This window comes from Centroberyx gerrardi, chromosome 7, assembly GCF_048128805.1.
Source record: "Centroberyx gerrardi isolate f3 chromosome 7, fCenGer3.hap1.cur.20231027, whole genome shotgun sequence".
Classification (NCBI taxonomy): domain Eukaryota; kingdom Metazoa; phylum Chordata; class Actinopteri; order Beryciformes; family Berycidae; genus Centroberyx; species Centroberyx gerrardi.
The window spans coordinates 11,246,930-11,269,859 of NC_136003.1; the positions used below are offsets into that span (position 1 = coordinate 11,246,930).

Consider the following 22,930-nt stretch of genomic DNA (forward strand, 5'->3'; position numbering starts at 1 on the left):
CTGGTCAGACAGCGCCAGAAGCAATTAACAGACTTATCAACACTTTGGTGTCTACTCTAAATAAAACACATAGCCTCTAGAAACCATATAAAACCAGTGCAATAAAAGTGCAAATATATTAGTGGGCAAAAAAACAACCAAAAAAAACACTATGTCCTATTTGGTCTCTTCTTCATTATATAACCCAGTCTGATAACGTTACCTCCTTTTGAAGCTCAGGATATTGGGCAAAGCAGATAAGATGCGTTTGATGGATAAGCGTGACAAGGCGTTAAGTCTCTCAGTCTGGCCGTCTGTCGATTCCTCTCTTTGTTCGGCACTATTAAAAGATATTCTCTTGGCCATTTGTAATGACAGGAACACAGACAGGGACACACTGATGGGTAAATGAACAGCACTTGGGTTCACAGTTGCACCATGGCAGCTTGGAGATATGGTGGAGTCTGGCACACACACACACACAGACACACACACACACACACACATAGTTGGCTTTCGGACCTGGCCCAGGCACCTCTCTGGTCTGTCTGTCTCCAGCACAGAGAAGAGATTTGGAGGGCGCACTCTCAGAAACATCTTTTTATCATAACAGCGCAAGTAATGAAAGCCGTATGAGGAGGCAGCGGCTCCAAACATGACTAATGCTGGAACAGCGGAGATTCGTCAGACTGACAAATATGGAACACGTCGCTCGAAAAACATGACCTGATCTGGGGTCTCTAGGTGGAGGAAGGCCGACAGCGCCCAACTGGCGAGCCAGACTTCAGTTTCGACAGACATGTGATCAAAGATGAGATCAGATCCCCCCCCCCCCCCTCCCTATTTCCCTCACTTCCTCCACATCCCTGAACCATTATTATTATCATCATCAGATGCAGCGGAATCAGGTATTACATACAGAAGACAACCATTTTTGGGGTCGACTCATCGGTTAGCGACGATTACAGCGCGTTGTGTGTGTGTGTGTATAGCCAGGTATTTGCCAAAGGAAGATGATCAGGCTTTTTTTTTTTTTTTTTTGAAAGTGGCACCTTGCCTTGCAGCTGGGGAGCAGAAGTGGAGACCAGACTGCAGCTCTGCCCTGCTGAAGCGGCTTTGATCTGTCCCAGCTAGCCTGCCCTCACTGCCCCGCCTGTAAGGCCGAAGTCTATAATTGGACAAAAGCAAGAGACACATACTGTACTGTAGGAAAGCAGAGAGAGGAGGAGGAGGAGGAGGGGGGGGGGGAGGGAGGGGGTGGGGTTGGTGGGGGGGTATATCTCCTGTCCTGTCAATCACGCTGCTTGAAAGGGCAGCCGCTGCCCCCCCCCCCCCCCCCGCAGCTGGCGACGGTGACATCAGTGGGACGAGAGAACTGAAACACCGCGGCGGGGACAGGCGGGTGAGACGGCTGCGATCCAATCATCAGGCCTGGCAACTGATAGCTTCCGCAAGACACAGACACCCTGGAACGGGGAGCTAAGAATAAAACTGTAACGCTGCCACCCCAAAGGTTAGAATGGAGCCACTGTCTGTCTGTCCTCTGTAAACTCTGGTTAACCCCAGCCAGCCCTCTGAAAAACAGCCGAATTCATGTTTACAGAGATGGATTTTTTTTTTTCCTAATGTTTTCTATTGTATACTAGTCATACATGCAAGGTGCTGCACAGACTGCTGTTAAGGTAGCTGTGGAAAAGCTGAGCAGGATAAGAAAAAGAAACCCTCTCCCTCCCACAGCAAAAGGACTTGTGCCTTTGTCAGCAGGGGCAGATCTGAGCTCACTCACAACCGCTTGGCAAATGTGTTCTGCTTTTTTACACACAAACGCAAACAGAGAAGCAGGGAGAAATGATGTCAACAAATGTTAACAATAACCTACATTTGATGATGGAACGTAGCCCCTTTCCAAAACACATATACAGTACAGGCCTGCGCTGTATAAAAAGGCTGATAGCCAAGTAAGGGAATACTATGCCTTTGACTGAAAAACAGCAGCTATATTTGAAATATATTTATATAGGAAACATTCACATACGTATAAAAGCTTACACGTGTGCGCACATGAACACATGGAAACAAACACACACACGCACACACACCAGCAAGATGAAGGGTAGTCCAGTGTATGGGGATGACTGGCTGGTGAATCCTGGCACAGGGTAAAAAGGGCTTCACTCCGAGGGGCGCCAGGCTTCGCTGGGAGCTAATCTGAGCCGCGGTTCGCCACGGCGCATTGTGGAACAGGAAGAGGCGCTCGCGGAGGCCCCGCTAACTCAAGCAGAGTTACACACTGGGCTGAAAGGAGCCCGGCATGGGGTACTCTGTCACAGAGGACCGCTGCACCTCGCTGCCAAGGAGCAGCATTAAGGCTCTGTAACTGTATGCCAGTCTGTGGTAAGAGAATCCATCACTTTAGACCCAGGGTAATAGCAAAGGGCAGGAGAAGGGTCTATGTGTCTGTAGCTATGTGTGTGATGAGCGGAGTGTCAGTGTTTTCACTTTGAACCTGACTCTACCTGCAAACACCTGAACCCAGGACACAGCCAACCGGCCCAACAATGGACTGTGCTGGCTAACGCACTATTGAAAAGGCATAATAATATGGCTAGCAAATTACAGATGGAGTGACGATATAACTCGGCTTAAACTGTAAATAAATTACATTAGATACTGCATAAATCGGTAGTCACACAGGCTACAGCAAATTTCAAACATCGAAAAATGTGTACTAAAGTCTGTACTGACATTGACATTGACTGAAGACCAAAGCTACAATCAACAGCGCCACCTGCGACACCACTGGTGCTCCATTAACGGCTTTGTTCTTTGTTTATTTCACTGGATTAAAAACATTTTTTTCATTTTCAAATTGATTGACTGTGGATACAAGGTCTCTCACTATGTGACATCTACACACCTCAAAAAACGATTTGGATTCTGTAAATTATTTATATTTGCATTGTTTGTGAATACTGGAGCAAAATGGAGCTGCAGTGAAAGTGGATAATTTTCCATCAGAAAAAGTTCTGCTCTTCCAGAATCAATGCGGTAATATCCCAAATTGATATGCTTAAAAATAGACAGGGAATTATAATTGTTTCAAAATGTCTATACAAAGCAATCTAATATAAGTTTTTATATCAGTGGAAGAGTTTCTATTTTAATCTGTAAAGTAACAACAATTAACCATTTAATATTATTATTATTATGCCATTAACATGAACAGATGCTTGATAATAATTACAGTATGGTTATTAAGTAATCCAATGTAACATACAAAAAAAGCTGTATAATCAGTCATCATTACTAAAATATAAATAATCAATAGTAAAATGTAAATCAATATCTAAAATATATAATTTGTTCCACTGAGCTCCATAGTTTTGCACAACCTGCAAAATCTACTTAATTGAATATTCCACACATTACATTTTGGAGTATGGATTTTTACAAGAATATACGCGAGTCTGTAAACACATAACACTAAAATATTTTTGCTACCTCTATTTCAACTTCATGGTCACTGTAGGAAACACCTGTGCCGAATATGGAAAAATAAAATTTCTCATAAACAAACAGAGCCAGAGCTATGCTGTCAAAAACTGACAAGAAAATACAGAGCCAGGCTGTCTCAACTTGTGTGTGTGTGTGTGTGTGTGTGTGAGAGTGTGTGAGTGTGTGTGTGTGTGAGTGAGAGAGAGAGTGTGTGTGTGTGTGTGTGTGTGTGTGTGTGTGTGTGTGTTTTCTTTTTTACAAATGTCTCCCATACAAGGACTGCGTGATAATGGTTAGAAGACCAGCGAATGAGGCAGCGTGAGCGAGTGGGTTTGAGGGAGAGCTTGTGCGAGTCTGTGTGTGTGTGTGTGTGTGTGTGTGCGTGTGTGTGTGTGTGAGTGTGAGTGTGTGTGTGTGTGTGCTCTCTGGCTGGTGGAGGAAAGCAGAGCAGAGTGGCGTAAGGCTGAGGAGGCTGAGGCTGCAGACAGGCCGACTCTCTCTGCCTCCTAAACAACCTGGGACCGGGCCAGCTGTCACTGCGCTGTCCAGACCACCACACACACACACACACACACAATAGAACCCACAGACACATGACACACTGCTACTGATACACACTGATTTCACAACATACACATGGCTTACAGACACATGTCAAACTGCTACACACACACACGCACAGATAAACAGGTTTGCAGATGCTTTTGTTTACAGATGGCACATGAAAACATGCACATTTGGATTTAGACAAATTTGCACACAAATACATGAACAAATGTACCAATGCAAACATATCTCTAGGTAAACACAGGTTTTAAGCCTTGTTCTGTCAAATTCACAGAATCACAAAATCTGTCAGATAGAAAGCATCTATCTCAAAAGCATTGTGTTCAAGTAGTACACATACCTGTCCAGATTATACATAATTATACATTATCATCACTGTAAACGTCAACGTACGTACGATGTTAGTCTTGACGGTGTTTGTAGTGTTTATCAAAGGCTGGCATTGGCTCTGCTTGGTACATAAGGAGGAGCAGGGTTTGGCACTCTCGGCTGTGACTCACATGCCAAAGTGTGTGTGACACATCACATGCTGACCCGTATGTGTGTGTATGTGTGTGCATTTACACTCACCAGTCTGACTGTGACTGAGTGTGTTTTGTGTGTGTGAGTTTGTGTAAACATGTATGTATGTATGCATGACTAAAAAAAAAAGAAGAAAAAAATGCTCACTGGCTGATACTCCTGTGTGTGTGTGTGTGTGTGTGTGTGTGTGTGTGTGTGTGTGTGTGTGTGTGTGTGGCCATGTCTGTGGGTGTGTGTGTTTCCTAGACTACAGTAAATCCTCTCCCCACATACCTGGCGTGTGGACGAAGTAGGCCAGGTAGAGGTCCAGCTCCTTGACCGACACTCCGATGTGGTGCGGCTGGACACACAGGCCGTGGTTGGAGCACTGGGGCGACTTGACCAGCCGTTCCCCGTCCGTGCTTTCCAGGGGGCTGCCCTTGAACAGGATGACCATCACCAGGTCCAGCCGCCACACCTTGTCGGCCTGGCGGAGGCAGTCGATGCGGCGGATCTTGCCCTTCTGGTCGGGGTTGGACAGCACGCAGCAGGGGGGCTTCTTCCCCGTGATGGTGAGCACAAAGTCCTCGCGGAACTCGGGCCGGATGTCCTTGCGGAGCTTGGCCAGCAGGCGCGAGGCCCACTTCTGCTTGATCTCTGGCTTCTCCCCCAGCAGCTCGTCCTTCACTGCGCGTTCCTCGTCCTTGGTCATCCTCTTCTCGTGCTTCTTGAAGTACTTGCGCTTACGGGCCTGCAGGTTGAACCAGGTGTAGGAGAAGGCACGGACATGGGGGAGGAGGGCCTCGATGAAGGGATGAAATTCATCCTGATGGAGGGAGAGAGAGAGGGAGAGAGAGAGAGGGGGGGGGGGGGTATGGTGTTAGTCTTACGCTTTCAGGAGGCTGAAAATAAGCATTTTGTTTGTAAGAGAAGATGCAAATGTTCAAAATAAAGCGGTTTTAAACTTTTAGACAATTTTAAATTAAAAAAAGAGGCAACAGGAACATTTTGAAAATGTAATAATATTCATGATTATAATATTGTTATTATTAGCATAATAAAAATTAGTATAATTGCATAGCAATGCAAAATCAAAAAGGATAATTTACTAATAAATTATACAGTGATTCCATATATCTGTTCAAAAAAGTAAGAAATTATTATTATCATACAGGCAAAATGTAACATTTGAAAATATACGGCAGTCAACACCAAAATTAATCTTAACTGTAAGCTGCAAAGGTATAACGCAATGTAAATAATAAAATCCATTTGCCTCCTTTTTTAGAAATAAATACCAAAACATTCAAAAGAACATATACAAAATGCATGAAATTGATTCAAATTCAAAAGCAAGTGAAAAGCCGAGCCAGGGTGCGCTCCCGGTTTTCCGCTGTAAAAGAGAAGTTATTCTACTGTACCATAATACCTTCACTACATATCTCTGGGCAACAATGCCCAGATCTCGCCATAGTGTTCCTGTGCCAGGGCTGCCACACACCGGTCGCTCACCACCGCCAAGCTTTGCCGCCACAAGACCACTGTTGAAATGTGCTGCTAAAAGATCAGCCATACCATTTCCTATCTCTGCTACCATGCAAGGGAGCTCCAACCAGACTCACATTTCCACAACAAACTGAAAGCGGACAGAAATCACCACAGAAAACCACACTGCTAGAGGAAGACAGACGGCCTGGTAGTTACCATTTTGCACTCTCATCATAAATTTGGCACAGCGTTTAAAATGAAAAAAAAAAAATCTCCTGCACCAGTTTTTTTTCCTCCCGCGCTCCCCAATGTAAAGCGAGTGCTGGTTTGGCTGGGTGTGGAAAATTAGCAGATGAAAAAACTTGGGGGCTGTAAAAAAATAATTAGCAGAATATGCTGCGCACTATAAGCAGTGGGCCAAACTTTAAAACCAAAACAAGATGCCCCCAAGATTTTAGAGAAGGAAATGCACGTTTCACTGCAGTCAGACCACGGCCAGCATCTAATGAGACAAAAGCAAAATAACAATGTCTAAAAGACAGACAAAAACTTGTAGCAAAAAAATATTTGTAAAAAGTAAAAATAGAAATGTTAACGGTATTTCACAGTTGGATGAAAAAAAAAACTTTGGATACAACAACTGGGATAGATGCACTTAAAATAAACAGTCCTTCTTTTGTGCTTTCCAAAAAAAAAAAAAAAGTAATGAACCTAGAAAAAAAAATCCTTGGCAAAGTGTAATTGGTAGTGGTGTCTGTTCTGATCCCTGGGCCCGGCGCAAGACTCAGAAACACACACACACACACACACGGGGGGGCCGGGGAGTGCAGAGCACAGAATAGGAAAAAAAAAAGGAGAGAGCCGAATCAATGTTGGACGAGCGCATACGACCGCTGGCAAAGCCGAGTGCTGCTTCTTTTTTCCCCTTTTCTCTCCAACTCTCTCTCTTTCTCTCTCTGTTTCTCGCTCGCCGTCTCTCGTCCTCTCCGCGTTCTTTCCCTAACCATTGCTTGAGCCTTTGCCAACACGAGTAGGGCCCACCTATTTGGCAACAAGATGCCTGTAGCCCAGCCAATGCGTTAGCTTCAAGAGCTGAAAGGGAGGGAAAAGAGAAAGGGGGGGGTTAGTGGCAACGAGAGGGAGAGAGCGAGAGCGCGCGCAAGAGAGAGAGAGAGGGAGTGAGAGGGAGAGAAAGAGAGCGGGAGAGGAGCGGGTGGGAGTGAAAGAGAGCGCGCGAGCCCTGTCCGACGGTGCACAATTTGCCAAATCGACAAGTTCCTCTCTGACACAGAGGCAAAGTTCAGGGGAGCATGGCTTCTCCTGCACCAATCCCCGCAGCCCTCAGCCTGCCTCCATCTTTACTATGGCCGCCATCGCCTCGTCTCCCTTACCCCCGCAAACCCCCGCCCTCCTGTGCGCCTCTCTCCCTCCCTCCCTCCCTCTCTCTGTCTCTACCCCTCTCTCTGCTTGCGTAATGCCACCTTGGCAGAGGATGGCAAAGAGAGGACACACAGCTTCAGAATCCCACCAGACCCCACCACCGGCAGCTGCTCATGGGTTTACCACAGCAAACAAAGAGGGAGAAACAAACCCAGTCAGCCACACTCCTCTGACTACAACCCAGACACAAGACACATAAATGAATGACTAAATGGTTTAAAGGCAGAGCTACAGCGACGCACAAAATACAGCTTAATGCATATATAAAATGGATATAGATATATATATTTTTAAGGGAAAGGCAGCAGGCGCAGGAAACAGAAGGCACAACGTGGCTTTCTGACTGTGAAACTTTCCATTCAAGCGTTTCGATCACACCTCGGCCGTATCAGACAGCGTGGCGAGCTGAAGATAAGCGGTCAGGACACAATGTCTCCTACGAATCGCAATCCCAAATCTGCTCCCCTTCCTGAATTCCCGGGGGATTCGGCGTTCGGTCTGTGAGTGGCGATGGCTGCCATGTTGCCTCTTCGTGAAGCATCTCATTCAGGGTTGCACCTGCTCCACAGACAGTCTAACCAACTCGTCTGGAGGGTCTGTTCAGCACAAGTGGGCATCTTTGCTGCTGAATCATACATTGGGAATGCAGGCTTGCGGCTGAATATTTCAAAGAAAAACTGCACACATTCACCGATAATTCCTCTGAGCTAATAGCAAACAAAGGGAAAACTGGCCCTATACAGAAATCATGTTATTCCTTCGATAGTTCATTGGCTGTTTATTGTGATTATTAACAACAATGCTAGAATCCAGGGAAACAAAACCTAGAAACTGTCATCAAGGGACAGTTTCTGCAGCAGCTCCATTGACAATCAATTGGAAATCAACATTGTGGATTCACAGAATGTGCGTTTCAGTTGTTACGCCCAAATGAGCTTCATTTTGCAGTATTGTGAACAGTTTTGATTCGAAAAAGGTTCTCGTTTTCCTAGAAAATGGTTCTAGGCGCCAGTCTCCCCTTCACTGTCAAATTATCACCTGATAATTATGACAAACTTAGACTCTCTTGTTTCTAGCTCTGAGAAAGAATGAGTATAAATTCACAAAAAACTGTCCAAAACCGTGATATTCTTTTTTTTTGGGGTGCGTATTCTCTTTCAAACGAAACAAAATTGCAAATGTACAAACATGCAAATGCTCAAGCACATGTGCACAAGCAGACGCACTCAAAAACATGCAGACACACACACACACACACACAGACTGTTGAGATCCCATACTCTGTCACCAGTAAACATCATGGTCACAGATCTTCAACACAGTAATAAATTTCAACCTAATCTTACAGTCATGAAGACAACATCACCCTATTAGCCTCAGGAAGCACTGGCTCTCACCCATCAACTGTCAACACAATGAAGGACAATACAGCTCTACGTCCATTCAGTAGCTTTGTCTGCCGTCTACTGATGCCAAATTATATGGTTAGATACTGCAACAAAATGAAATAAGAAGGATAAAAGAGAGCTAAATAAAAATGGATTCATATAACTCTTGCAGTGGTGTGTGTGTGTGTGTGTGTGTGTGTGTGTGTGTGTGTGTGTGTGTTATGGAGAACAAGGTGCCATCAATGCAAATATCAGGAAACCTCAAAAAAAGACTAGGAGACAGAATAACAGACAGTTAAAAATACAAATGTAAAAAAGCTACAGGATTCAGCATGAACCTCGAGAAAATATCCCTGCCAGGATGCAAATAAACCACCATTCAAATGTCATACAAATGAAATTTGGCTACAAGGGGGTTTAAGTCATTTTCCTTAGCTATGCCATTTGCCTTCAGTGGGCCAAAACGCCTAAAAAGTCCCGTATTTATTTCCCAGAAACAACTGTTACACAGGCAACAAACTGCCAAAACTGGATTAAAAATCGACAACTACTTAATCAAACTATCCGTGGGTGAGCTACACTTCCATGTTTCCACAAATAAGCTAACTATCTGCATCGCTATACTAGGCCAATATACCCACGGAATATACGCTCATTAACTGCCTGTCTGTTGGGTTATCACCTCACATAACCCATGGAAGGTTTCTGTGGGTTAATCCCCTTACCTGGAAATTAAATTAAGGCCAAAACACGCTTGGCCTTTGTGTTAGCTATAGCCGTAAGCTTTAAGTAGGGCTAATTATCAATTAACGGTCAGAGCTGTCGGTGTGTTCCAGTTTTATTTCTAACTTTACCAGTGAGAGCGTTGCTAATAGTTGGTCACCTTAAAACAAAAGCTGTAGCCTATACGAGCTTCCAGGGTTTTCTTTACCTGCCTTCACCCCTCAGTCCCGGAGAAACTCTTTCTCGCCTGTGACCCAAGTTCACTGAACCTGCTGCGGACCGACTGTAGCAACACAGTCCGGACAAAAAAACAAAGTCACCAACTTCTCATGTCGAGGCATCTGATAGGTTACGAGGCCTGAACATGAAAAATGGCAAACAATCTCGCGCGAGTTTCAGAATCACTATTACTGATATTCCCCCAATTAACGGTTATAGCCAAGTCATGGATTATTTTTTCACAAACACGCTCCAGATATTCTAAATATGAGGAGCAATTTCTCTGCCTGATTCCCTCAAATTAGCCAGGCCCGTTAATAAGACGAAGGCTTCAGCCAAAACAATTAAAAATGCACCATCACTTTTTTTTTCTCTCTCTCTCTCTCTTCTCATAGGGCACTTAAAATATGAATACTTAAAAAGAGTGAAGACATCATCGCTGGAGTCTGCCAGGAAGAACATGGAAATGAAGAAGCTGGAAAGACGGGCTGGCATTCCCGCAAGCGAGACATTTGTGCTACACCGTCAATAAAACCCAGCCTCAATTAATACCGGTAGAGGAGACCCAAAACACATGCAAATATGCAGTTAAAGTGTTTTGGCTGTGTCTGCTTCATTTGGAATGAGCAAATGAATTGCACTATAGGCCTACTATGAGGCCTAAATGATCCAGGCTATTGCCTGAGATCTAAAATTGCATGGATGGAAATAGGCCTATGAAAAACTGAGCAAAGTATATTCTGGTGTTTTCTGAGGGAAAATACACTATATTGCAATGGCCTGTGTAAAACGAAAAAGCCTAATGTATCATATAGGCTGTAGCCTATTATGTCTATTCTTTAAATTGCATTTCCATTTATTCTTTAAATTGAAGTTATGAGCCCATTCAAACATTGTGATAAATTCACTTGAAATAAGCCTCAAATATTAAAACGTTCGTTGTTTTTATATTTAACAAACCATAGGCTGGTAATTGTTTTTATTATTATTATTATTAATATTATTATTACTATTGAAAGATTACAATTTCATGTTTGTAATGCAGCCGAGACCCTTGCTTTGCTATTGCAAATTCGTCAGTTTCAAATTCAAAATATGTTGGATAAAATATGGCAATATAGAAGCTGAATCCAAACTGCCTAACAGACAAAAGAAATGATTTTGAAGTCCCTTATTTTTCAATTCTCAGCACGTCTGACCGAGACGTCGAGTTGGCTGCCAACTTCAGATTAACTCTTTCAGTGAGAATAGAAAAGGGCCTGGTCTGCATTGAAAAACAGGGCAACTAACCCAGAGTTTTACAGATTCATTACTGCGCCTACACAACCCTTTGCACTTTTACTTTCATTTGAATTTCAACAGAAAGGGGGTTCTTCTGAATAGTCCATCGTTTTAAACGGTAGATATTTCGGACAAAATCTATTTTATTTTACCTATGAATAGCCATACACATTAAATGTATCCCATTGTCAGACTATTATTAACCAGTTATTTCAATACGTTAATAATTTACATTTTACACTCTATATTTGTTATTCGTCAGAAGGAAGCGAGAATATAACGCAAAAACCGCTGTATTAGAAATTAGGCAATGGTCAATGTTTTAAATATAGGCCTAGTAATGTATCAGAATAACCCTAGTTATCTTATTCCTGCATTTTCAGCCAGTTCAAAGTGAAATATGTTGTAAGTAATGTCAAAACTCTAAAACTCCTGTATTTTATTCCCAGAATGAGTGTTTAAACTATTTGTTTTCCAAAGGGGAATGATAAACTATCAAATAGCCAATCAGAAACTGCTTAAATATATGAAATGCACCTACTCTTTTGTCAAGTTTTGTTCTCCTCTACATGTGGAATGCATTGCAAATAAGGATGCTTTAGTTAAGCAGGCCTCAAGAGGCCATCCTGCCTGGATAAGAAGCAAATCTCTATACATCCTTAAATGAATATTCGCAAGTCCAATTAGAAGTATCTGTTTAGTTTTTATTCAGGTGATCTTTTATGACTTTCCAGTGGTGAAGTAGCTGAAAGTGAGCTTCGCCCCAAAGTCCAGATCCTCAAGCCAAAACATCAAAACTTTGCCACACTGAAATGCATTATTTTTTGTTGTGACGAATCCTTATCAGCTTGAACGTTTTGTTTTCCGATCAACAGAGCTGACCTCTGCCAGTGAGTATGTTTCAACTAAATCATTTAGCCCATTTTTATCCCCAGAATCATAAACAAATTACATGATTTCTCAAAAAAATCTTTATCTTAAAAACCGCTGACCAAACTGAGGCAGAGATAAAAGTCCCTTCCTCCCTCTGACCCATAATGCCCAGCAGTAGGCCTTTCTGCCCTGCTTTGTCCTGTCCTGTCCTGGTCTGTCCTGTGGTACCTGACCTCACCGAGCCTGCGTTGCATCTCATTAGACCAATTAGACCACGGTCTGCATAACCTGAGAGGCCTCCCGGCCGCCTGGCCCTTCATTAGCGCGGCGGGGCTCCGCTGTGTCCTCTCCTGCCCAGCTGAGCGTCCCTGACCCCGGACGGAGCCTGACGCCCGCTGCCCCTGACCCGCCTCGGACCGCTGAGACGGAGCCAGAGCAAGAGGAGACCGGACCAGCCAGGGTTAGGCGGCGGTGGCGGTGGGGGGGGGGATGCAAAGAGGCTCGATCACTCACTCGGAGTGAGCGAGAGGCTCCATGCGTGAGTGAGAGACTGTCAGACAGAGAGAGGAGGAGGCGGAGGGGATTGTGGAAGAGACGGAGTCGGGTGTGTGGCTGCTGCAGGGGGCGGCAGCCAACCCTGCTCCACTGAGGGACACAGGAGTGACACGACGGAACACACACTTTATAAGACGAAAGATGAAAAGTCTTACTGGCATTTACACTCACCATGTTCCCACTTACGCACACTTATCTCAACTGTCTCAAGGCTTAAACATGCTTCTAAAACCTACATACTGATTTTAGCAGGTGAAATCTTCAGAGAAACCTAGCTTTCATATGGATTCATCAGCCAGGTCTGGATATTTCACTGAAAATGGCTCCTAATGTTTCGTACACTCAGTGTAAATGTCCATCCAAATTATGGCATCTTGTAAAATTGCCATTTAGAGCCTTTGTTTGTCACCAGGAGGTAGCAGGTGTGTCCTTGTCTCAGTCACAGGTAAACTCTGCACTCTCTCTCTCTGTCTCTCTCTCTCTCTCTCTCTCTCTCTCTCTCTCTCCTCTCTCTTTCTCTCATGCACACACACACACACACACACACACACACACACACACACACACACACAAACACACACCACTGCTGGCATGCACTCCTCTGGTTGCAGTTTCTGTTCTGCTGCATTCAGCAGCTCCCAGGGTGCAGGTGAGGCAGGGACAAAGACGGCATGTGCCAACACTTACACAGGCACACTGACATCACTGACAATCATACACACACACACACACACACACACACACACACACACACACAAACTGTTGGCTACAGTAACGGTATAGACTGCATGTCTTCTTTAGCTTGCTGTGGTTTTGTACTGTAAACAGAACAAGCTACAGTGCCTGCCGCATAACCCTCCATTGTTATCACAGTAATCATTCCTGTTAATCATTAGGTCCTGAAAATAGGGGGGGAGAGAGGGATTAAATTTTAAAGACAGGGGGAAAAAGTGCAACAGCCCACCCCGCACTCTCTGTTACTGTGGCGAGCGAGCGATGCGTAAAGATCTATGAAGCTCAGTGCCTGCGTTGGTTGTAATTATCAGAGTTTACAAACCAGCACGTTACTATGTGTGAAAAATCTGCAAGCAATTTGTGGTGGCTGCGTGCTAACGGGCCCGGGGTGGGCCAGGGGGGAACCAGCCGAGGAAGAGGCACGCACGGCACATTCCTGCCCCACAGAGGGACTCCGCTGCCCCGCCGCACCGCACAGCGGTCTGGGCCTTCTGACGGCTGGAACTGGAGCTCCTGGCCTCTCCCACCAGCACCAACAACGCCATCAGTGCCTCTTCTCGCCACCCACACTCTCCCACTGACATCTATATCTACACTACACCACTACATACGAGAGGAGCGGTAGATATCGAGGCCCCCGGTTCCACTCCATTCCCCCGGAAGATTTATCTTGAGCTTTGGAGGACAAATCAAACCATGGATCATTAAACCAACAATACGGGCAAGAATTCACACGAGGAACATTGGGGGCTTTGTGTGCTGAAAAATTAACTTAAAAAAAAAAAAACGTTCACCTTATCTAGAACTGTTCTAAAAACACTGAGATCAAGGTAAACTCAGTCCAGATGACTTGAGGCTATTTAGTTTTTTTGTGATACTGTTCAGAGATTTTATAAAACGATATTTGTTCCTGCTTGAGGAGACATGTTGCATGTCGGGACATGCCAATGTTCTAGGATGAAGACGATAGTATTGACGAGTGGGGGGGGGGGGCATATTCAAAAATATTCCACCCCATCATAATGAAGTATGTGGTAATCAGCCTGTTTATTGACATGGATCATAATACTGATGATATCATTCTGGTGTGTCTCTGGACTCACCTCGAATATGGAGCCTGACCACTGTATAGCCTAAAGCTACGAGCTCCATGACACACAGCGCAGGATGCCACATCACTCCGTCACACACACGCAGCCCCATCAACACACAAACACATACTCCAAAACACACACTGAGTACAGACAGAAACACATACACACACACACACACACACACAGTAACACCTCTCCCCTCAACCCAGCGCCGGCTGCCGCTGTCTAGAAAGAATGTGCTGTTGAATAAAGGAACCGCCCTGCGTCTCACTAACGTGTGTGTGTGTGTGTGTGTGTGTGAGTGTGTGTGCATGCCGGCGGCTGGCCATGCTGGGGCAGGCCGACTCAGCACCACAACAGCCATAACTGAGTGTTTCCTCGCTGTGCCAACCAGGAGGCTTCTGCTGCTCGCACTCCTGCCGGTGGAGTGTATTGAGACAGAATCATGGTAAAGGCCAACCTGGAGAACACAGTGGACCGTTTTCACCGACTTGGATTAGATATAAATCCATTTGGGCGAAGATGTGGACTATGTTCTGTTTTGTTCGTTTTTCCTCTCTCTCTATTTAATCATTATCATTTAAACTAGCCTAGTCACTGCAGCTAGTAAATCACAAAATATCCCATCCTCTTTAACTATTTTACCAGCCGACTAGATTTTTAGAAAATAGGACATTCAAACAATAACTAGCTGCCTGCCAAAGTGGCTGGTAGAGGAGACAAAGTTACATTCAGCTGATGGTTTGTGTTAATTTCCCACTCTGGTAAAATCTGTTCTGTGATCAGTGAATATGGCTCTCCCTGCCTAAAATGAAGCAGTGCAACTAGCAATCAGTTTCCCCTTATCCTGCATCCTCTATTGGTTTGAAGCAACTTGATCCATCTTTTCTGAACACAAATGAAACAATGTTTTTATCTTACTGGAGGTGGGATATCATTGGTATGTTCGGTATAAGCGATCAATGCCTGATACCCTTCACTGCATACCGCATTGTGTTTTTTCTCACTGGCCCGATGCACCTGGTTGACACACATCACAGAGACTTACAAGCACAGTGATTCATCAATAGGCTCACCGCAGAGGGATCTTACACCATAACCCCCGTTATGAAAGGATCCCTTTGCATACGCGTTGGAATTAGAATTTCAACACTGCATGAAAAGAAAGGGATCTTCAGGTTCATGTGTTAACTTGCAGCTTAACAAAGCTGTAGGGCTTTGCTCCTCTTTTCAAAGAGATGAGTGTGAAACGCCAAAGTCAGCCTTTCACACACCGTTGGAAGAAGAAAGTGAGCTGAAACAACACGATTGTGTTTTGAAACCAAGAAAAGTGCTGCACCCGAGCAGAACACTGGTGTTTGTTGCCTGTTTGAAGGTAAACCCAATTACAAAGCATATTGTTCCACTAAATGTGATTTGAAACACCGTCTTGGTTCTCTGAAACCCAAACCCCATTAAATCTCTGTTTTGGTGTTTGTAATGTTTGGAAAATCCATACTTGTTACTGTAAGGTTTGAGCCACATCTAGATAATGAGTAATAGCACTTTTTCTCCACCCTCCACTCACCAGGTGGTGTTTGGGCACACACTGAATTGCAAGTGAACGCACTTACAAAGTCTATACAGTCTTTAGTTGGTGTCAGATCAGCTGTCATTACCTTTAAGGGTTCAAAATATAATCTTAAAAGTTTCAACCTGGACCCTATTTTTCCACCTTTTTCCATCATACACATCGATTCTGACCAAAATCTCATCAGTTGCTTCACTATAGAGCTACTTACGCTGTTGCTTGCCAGGGGGCACGGCACTCTAATACAGTCCTATAGGGCCAAGGAGCTCTATAGTGAAGCAATTGATGAGCTTTTGGTCAGAAGCAATCAGTGTGATGGAAAAGGATGAGGAAACAGGGTCCAGGTTGAAGGAAAAAAAAAAATCCTTACTCATGCCCTGTGGAAGTATTTAACAATAATGCATCGCCACTGCTGTGAGTAACAGCCAGGGAGCATCTAAATTGAAAAGGTTATGAAGGGTTCTGGTCACAATCAGTTTGCAGGCACCTCACTCATAGCGGCCATAATAACCACCGACGGGCCAGAGAGACGGAGGGAGCCAAGACTCTGTATACAGTGCAGAAGCAACAGACTCCTTCTGACACTCGGGCTTGTATGGACCCGAGGCCAGAAATAACAGGTCCATGCTAAATAATCGTCCCTTTCACTCCCTACTACCATGACATCACTAGAACCACAGCCGGCATGAGGGGAGCAGCAGTATTGTGGCTCTGAGGGAGAGAGAGAGAAAGAGAGAGAGAATTGATTGGAGGGCAGAGAACAGCCACTGGCGGACTCTTGGCAGTTGTCTTCAGGACTATATTTATCTATGTGTCCTTTGCAAATTGTAATGTTGAGAGCACATCTGCATATGGCATCATGCAAAAAGTCACAGTGTTATGAACCTTTAGTGGGTTGCTTGAGGATATACTGTAGGGTGGAGACGAATGCAGAGTTGATAAAAAAGACAGTTCCCCAAATTGCCTGATGTACTGATTGCGCACAGTATAAACTCAAAGACATATGTGCGGGGACAATCACAGACAGGGCCAGGAAAAAAAAAAACCTCCCTCCCGAATAAAGGCTCAGGGAAAGTAAAGCCCACTACTCATGCAGTGTTGAACGCTTTGCAATCAGAGAAATAAAGGGGCAATCTAGCACACAATCAAACTAGAGATTTACCCTGCTTTCCTGCCAACAGCTAGGGACCTCCTCTTTCTGAACAAGGGATGCACTATTGACTACCACCCCCCCCTCTTCTCTCTCTCTCTCTCTCTCTCTCTCTCCCTCTCTCTCAGCCTCTCCATCTCTCCCTCTCTCTCTCTGTCTCTCTCTCTCCAGTCTTCCCTCTCTGCCAGTCTGAAAGGCGTGATGCCAACCTTTTCCACCACCGGGCACGCTGCCCTGCCCTTTATGCAAATGCTTTGCCGCCATCCCTAACTCACAACCCCCACTGTCTCACCCTCCATGTCTGCGCACACACCCCCCTTATGGCCTCCCGTCTATATATTCCTTTTTATCTTCATACTTTTTCCCCCTTAAATGAGGTAAGTCACTGAGCTTAAGCCATAGCCATAAGTTATTTATTAAGCCCTGATGATCTGACGCCCCACCTGTATGGATCGAGAATAAAGCTAAAAGCTTAATGCCCGGCCTGTAGGCCTGTACTTTGTTTTATGCCCTCCGAGGGCAAATAGCACCGACCGGGGGTGAATGTTTGATAGAGGTGTGGCTGTAGGTGTGTCTGTACCAGCCCTGATAAAAGAGGGCATCTCCTGGCAAAAAGAGTGAAATAAAGAGAAAGAATAGGAGAGAGGGGAGGGAGGGGGCAAAAGAAAGGGGAAGAGAAAGAAAGGAAGAAAGGGGAAAAAAAAGCTTCCCTGCTGTCAGTTATTGCTTTTTGCGCTACATTTCTATTCATTAAAACATTGTTAGAATCATATCTAGTGATGGCTCTATTAATTCGCTCTCAGTACCATGGACACATAATTGCACAAATGTTGTAACGACTGACTGTTTGTTGCTTAATTTATAGAAAAAGTAGCGTAAATTCAAATAAAAGGGGTAATAACATGGGCGATTAACCTTGGTTAATAATACTAGAGGGTTAATTAAGAAACATATAGATAGAAAGATTCAATTACTGTCATGTGAAGCCTAAAAAAAAAAGGCCCGTAACCCATTTCGGGTCCTGACCCTTAGTTGCAGAAATGCCGAACTAAAGCATAATGAGGGGTTAATAAACTCATTGGCAGTTTGAATGAGAAAGAAGGGGTTAATAACGTGGCTGACGAGCGGAAGAGAAAGGGTCAATCATGGCCGCCAGTGACAGCCGAGAGGAGTTTAACAAGTTGGCACAGGGGCTGAATAAACAGGAAAGGTTAATGAATCTGTAGTATGTGGAGATAAGACAGAGGGTTAACAGAAGACTGGAGGGACCCGAACAGTTAACAGTTGATAAACTGGTAGAGATGAAGAAGTGAGAGAAGTTAATTTAGTAAAAATGAGTAGTGAATGAAGGGGGGGGGGGGGGGGGGGGTGAATGTACTGAATTAATAGTGAGTAAGAAGAGGGAAATTCTTTTGAAAAAAAACAGTAAAATGACAGAAAATGCCTTGTGGTTTCTGAGTGTAAACAAAGGATATGGGGTCAGTAAGCTAAGACCATCTAAAAGCAGAGAGGAGATGTTTTAAAAAATAAAAGTGAGGAATGGAAGGAGAGCAAGCGGACGGTGACAGGGTTAACAGAGTGGGCCAGAGGCTAAAGGAAGAGCCCTGCTAATGCGGTTAAAAGCAGAGCTTCCGCTTCTGCCGTAGGGCGAGCGGCGAGGCGCACAACCAGGGCGCAGGGTCCACACACATGCCGGACGGATTCAAGGCCACACACCACAGGAAAGGAGCTCGGCCTAATACAAACACTGCACACACACACACACACACACACACACCACTGTCTCCTTATATGCCCTGTGTATACAAGGACATGAGCTCCGTTATACGTTATATTCTTCCAACCGTAGAATAAACTGAACTGAAATGGCTACAATCTGTTTCACCGGGTATATTACAGAAAAAAACAAAAAAATATCAAAGAATATGCTTCACTTGAATATATATAGATGCCTATAAATAACTGTTAATGGATTTCATGCATTATACAGAATGAAAAGGTTAATTTTGACATTTCTGAAGTAATGTGCCAACAAAGGGAAGCCATGGGTTTTTCAGATAAACAGCGTCTGAACCCTGGCCGTCTAGACCAACAACACCGCACCGCAACAATCTCCGCGTGTAAACTTCAAGCCTTATTTCCCAAGCTTTCACACAATGGCCGCTCTAATCTTCCTGAGAAAGGATAGACAAATAAACAAAACGAAACGGGTCGGAGGACGTTCGGGGAGAATTAAGACTTTAACACCCTTTCCTCTTTTTCACCCTTCCTCTCTTTTTTCGGCGAACGCCACCGTGCCCACATCCCTTTCCCCTCTTCCTGCATGGACTTCCTTGTCTGAAGTTACAGTAATAAAGTTTTAAAAACCTTACACCGGTGCCAGTAAGTGACGGCGGGCGGCGATGAAAGACAAACAAGAGGGGATGGGGGAGGGCGGGAAAGACGGAAACAAAGGAATAGACAGCGTAGACATAGAGCTGCAGAAGCATCATCCACACTGTCTCCTAATTAGAGGCCTTTGAACAGGATCACAAACAAAGCTTTTAAAATGTTTAAAATGCCACTTATTACTTCCTACATTATTTCCATGAAAACACTATCAACAGACATAAGACAGATTGCATTCCTGATCTCTTTTACAATGACATGATATGATTTTTATACACATAATATGGCTATGCAAAATGCAAATACTATATTGTCGCATTTCGGTTGCCTTACCAGCATGTGCTTGCATCAATAGACGGTTGATAAGACCAATACCAAGCACATGAACACAGGGCAGAAAGTCATGATAATATTGCCCCACTATTAGACACAATTATGTCTTCGACACCAACAGATTTACAACAATAATAAAATGTTACAAGGGAAATGAAATAAATATCGAGGAAAAAATATCAAGCTTTTGTCTCCAATATGAGGATATATTATAGGATAATTAGCTTCTATCAGGCTAAACCCAATCGCAGATCACTGAGAAATAGAATGTGTGTGTGTGCGCGCGCGTGTGTGTGTGCGCGTGTGCGGTGGATGGAGGGAGGGAAATGAATGAGGCCTTTTCTTACAGCAGGGCCCAGATCAGAGCTCCTAACTATGGGATTTGGTGCTGTTGCCTTTCTCCCCCTGGAGGGAGTAATTAGGTTAGGGAGGACAACTGCCGCATTGTTTTAACAGAGGAGGGATTGTGCAGGCCAAAGTCCCACCAGCGACATGCTTCCCTCACAACAAAAATGCCAAACGGATTCTGCAGCGCTCAGACACACACACAGACACACACACGCGCGCACACACACACTCACACACTTTTTGGGGTTTCCTCTATTAACTTTTTCACAGAGAGAAAAATCTGTCTTTTTATGCAGCGGAGAGTTTGGTACTGTGTGTATCCTATGAAATGTCAAATATAGTCCAAAAGTGTCGGATATCGCCTTGTGTTGTTGCAGTTGTGGGACTCTGGCTCTTTGTGGGACTCGCTATGCTTTAGTGTAACTGCGTGTACTCTCTCCTGTATCCACAGGCTTGGCAACACAAACTGCTCCTAACTAGTATAATATGGTTATGATGCATTTGCATTCCTTCCAATCCCCTAGGAAATACAATATGCCTATATCGTCTGTTTTAATCACGGTCTGCTTCCAAGGAAAGTAAATGGAGAATACAAACAGCCACAGCTATAAAGAGCCTTTCTCAAATATACATCAGGTTCGTTTAAATACATCCTCCGCTGATTGATAGAGAGTAAATCAAACAAATCACACTGCTAGAAAAAATAAAAAAGGGACATGGAGTGCTCACCAGTCTACTGTATTTACAATACACAGACTATGGCCTCTTTCATTCCCTCCCCTCTGCTCTCTTCTTTCCCCTTCCCTTCTTTCTCTGTTTGCGCTGTATTTCTTCTTTTATTTCTCTCCATATATTTCTGTTTTTATGACTTTCTCCTCAGAACCGAAAGAAAAATATAGCATTGCTATCTCTTGGCTTTGAGCTTCTCCAAGCTACTCTTGTGGTTGATCAAGACTATGGGTCCATAAAACTAAAAAAAAAAAACCTCCAAACCCCACTGTAATATACACCTCTGCACACCCGCCCACACCTTCCCTATTCACTTTCATCATAAATCTCCACTGCTTGACTGCAATATACAGTCAATTTGTGGTCCCCATAAGAGTCCTAACTCTAGCCTGGAACCGCTCTCAGGTGAGGAAAAACAAGATGGAGGGGGTGGGAGGGGGAAAGAAAAAAAACGCGGTGAATAAAAACAAATGTGTGCGAACTGATACGCGACTCTGACAGACAGGTCCATGAGGCGTAGAGGACTCTGCTCTCCGCCGCAGCTTGCCACAGGTGGCCGAGATGATTGCGCTTTATTCCAGATGATGACCATAATGAGGCCTGTTTGGGTTTCACAGCGGCGCTCTCGGGACGCCCCGTGCGTGCTGAGGAGACTGACAGCGGCCCCGACACGTTAGACAGCGGACCGCTTTTAGGTTCTTTCCCTTACCAATTCCCCTTTTCGGCGGAGAGCTCCGAAAAAGAAAAAAAAGCAGCAGCCACAAAAGAAGAGCCACGGCGCACTGTTTCTCCATTACAGGCCGCGGGCGATCACATGACAAAAAAAGGGCCTCTAGACGGATATCTAGAGAGTCTCTCGAAGCCGCTAGACATCTTCATAATAGGACAGCGGAGAGCAGAGTGCGGTGTCACAGTGAATTTATAAACTGTCATGAAGCCTTACGTGTGTTTCAAGAGTGCGGGGGGGAGGGGGGGAGAGGTGGAGGGGTGGAGGGGGGAGGGGGGGGAGTTTCCCGCCCAGTGAACTCAGCGGAGTAAAGTTAAATCTGGCCCCATCTGTGTTTTATATATTAGCAGTGACATGAAATCCTCGTCCCCGCGTTGAATTTTCCAGCCGAATATACAACTTTCCATGTAACGCACACTAATCCCGCAGCTATTTCTCGGAGCCTAAACAGAGCAGAAAGTTTATATCTGAGTTCCCTCGCAGAGGACGGCGCAGCTGTGGCGGGATAGTAGTTACAGGCCTGGCCGGGCCAAAAAAGAGAAGCCGCAGAGTCGTGTTCGACTGCAACCCCGGAGCCCTGCCCCAGTCGGCCCCAGTCTCCTCTGCTGAACTCTACTCCGATCTGCTCCTTTTCAGTCAAACAGCGGTCTGTTTCACTCTACTGTACTCTACTCAACTGTCATGGAGGAGGCTCGAATAGCCTCGGGCCTGCAGCTCCAGCCAGCAGACGCTCACAAGAAGCATGGGGCCCTCACACACACACACACACACACACACACACACACAAACAGAGTCAGTCAATCACACACAAACTCCCGCCCTCGAGCTCTGTTTGCTCACAGCTGCCGGGCCTCCTCAGAGTTCATCTAAGGTAAAGATATGTTATATTATGCAACGGCGTATAGATTTTCCACCCCTGGCCCCGTGCCAACTTCCTGCTCCGAACAGCAAGCTGTAGCGCTTTGTTCCCTAGGGTGACAGCTATTCCTTGCTGGACCGGGTGACCAAATGGCAGAGACACGCTGAGACAGACTGAGACAGAGACACAGACAGAGAAGAGAAGGGAAAATGAGAGAGGAGGCAAGAAAGCAAACAAGCAAGCAAGCAAACAAGAAAGAAAGAAAGAAAGAAAGAAAGAAAGAGAAAGGAAGGCATGCAGCCATGAGATACTGATATTGCAGTCTGTGAGTCTTTTCTCTCTCATCTCTGTAACTTAAAATCCTCCTTTCCCCTTCCTTGTCTTTTTTTTTTTTTTCTTCCCCGGCTCTTGAAATCAGGTCACAAGTGTTTTCGTTACTGTTTGACTTGCGGGTTCATAAGCCTCCAAACGTCAACGCTCCTCCACCC

General features: G+C 44.8%; 1 protein-coding gene across 4 annotated transcripts in view; it reads right to left on the reverse strand.

Annotated features, from left to right (window-relative positions):
• Positions 1-22,930, reverse strand: part of nfixb (nuclear factor I/Xb) — a 128,004-nt gene that overhangs the window by 83,144 nt on the left and 21,930 nt on the right. For all 4 annotated transcript variants that reach the window (XM_078284452.1, XM_078284453.1, XM_078284450.1 and 1 more), the window contains one exon: positions 4,837-5,368. In XM_078284452.1, the coding sequence (XP_078140578.1) occupies positions 4,837-5,368 (532 nt within the window). The remainder of the gene's footprint in view (positions 1-4,836; positions 5,369-22,930) is intronic.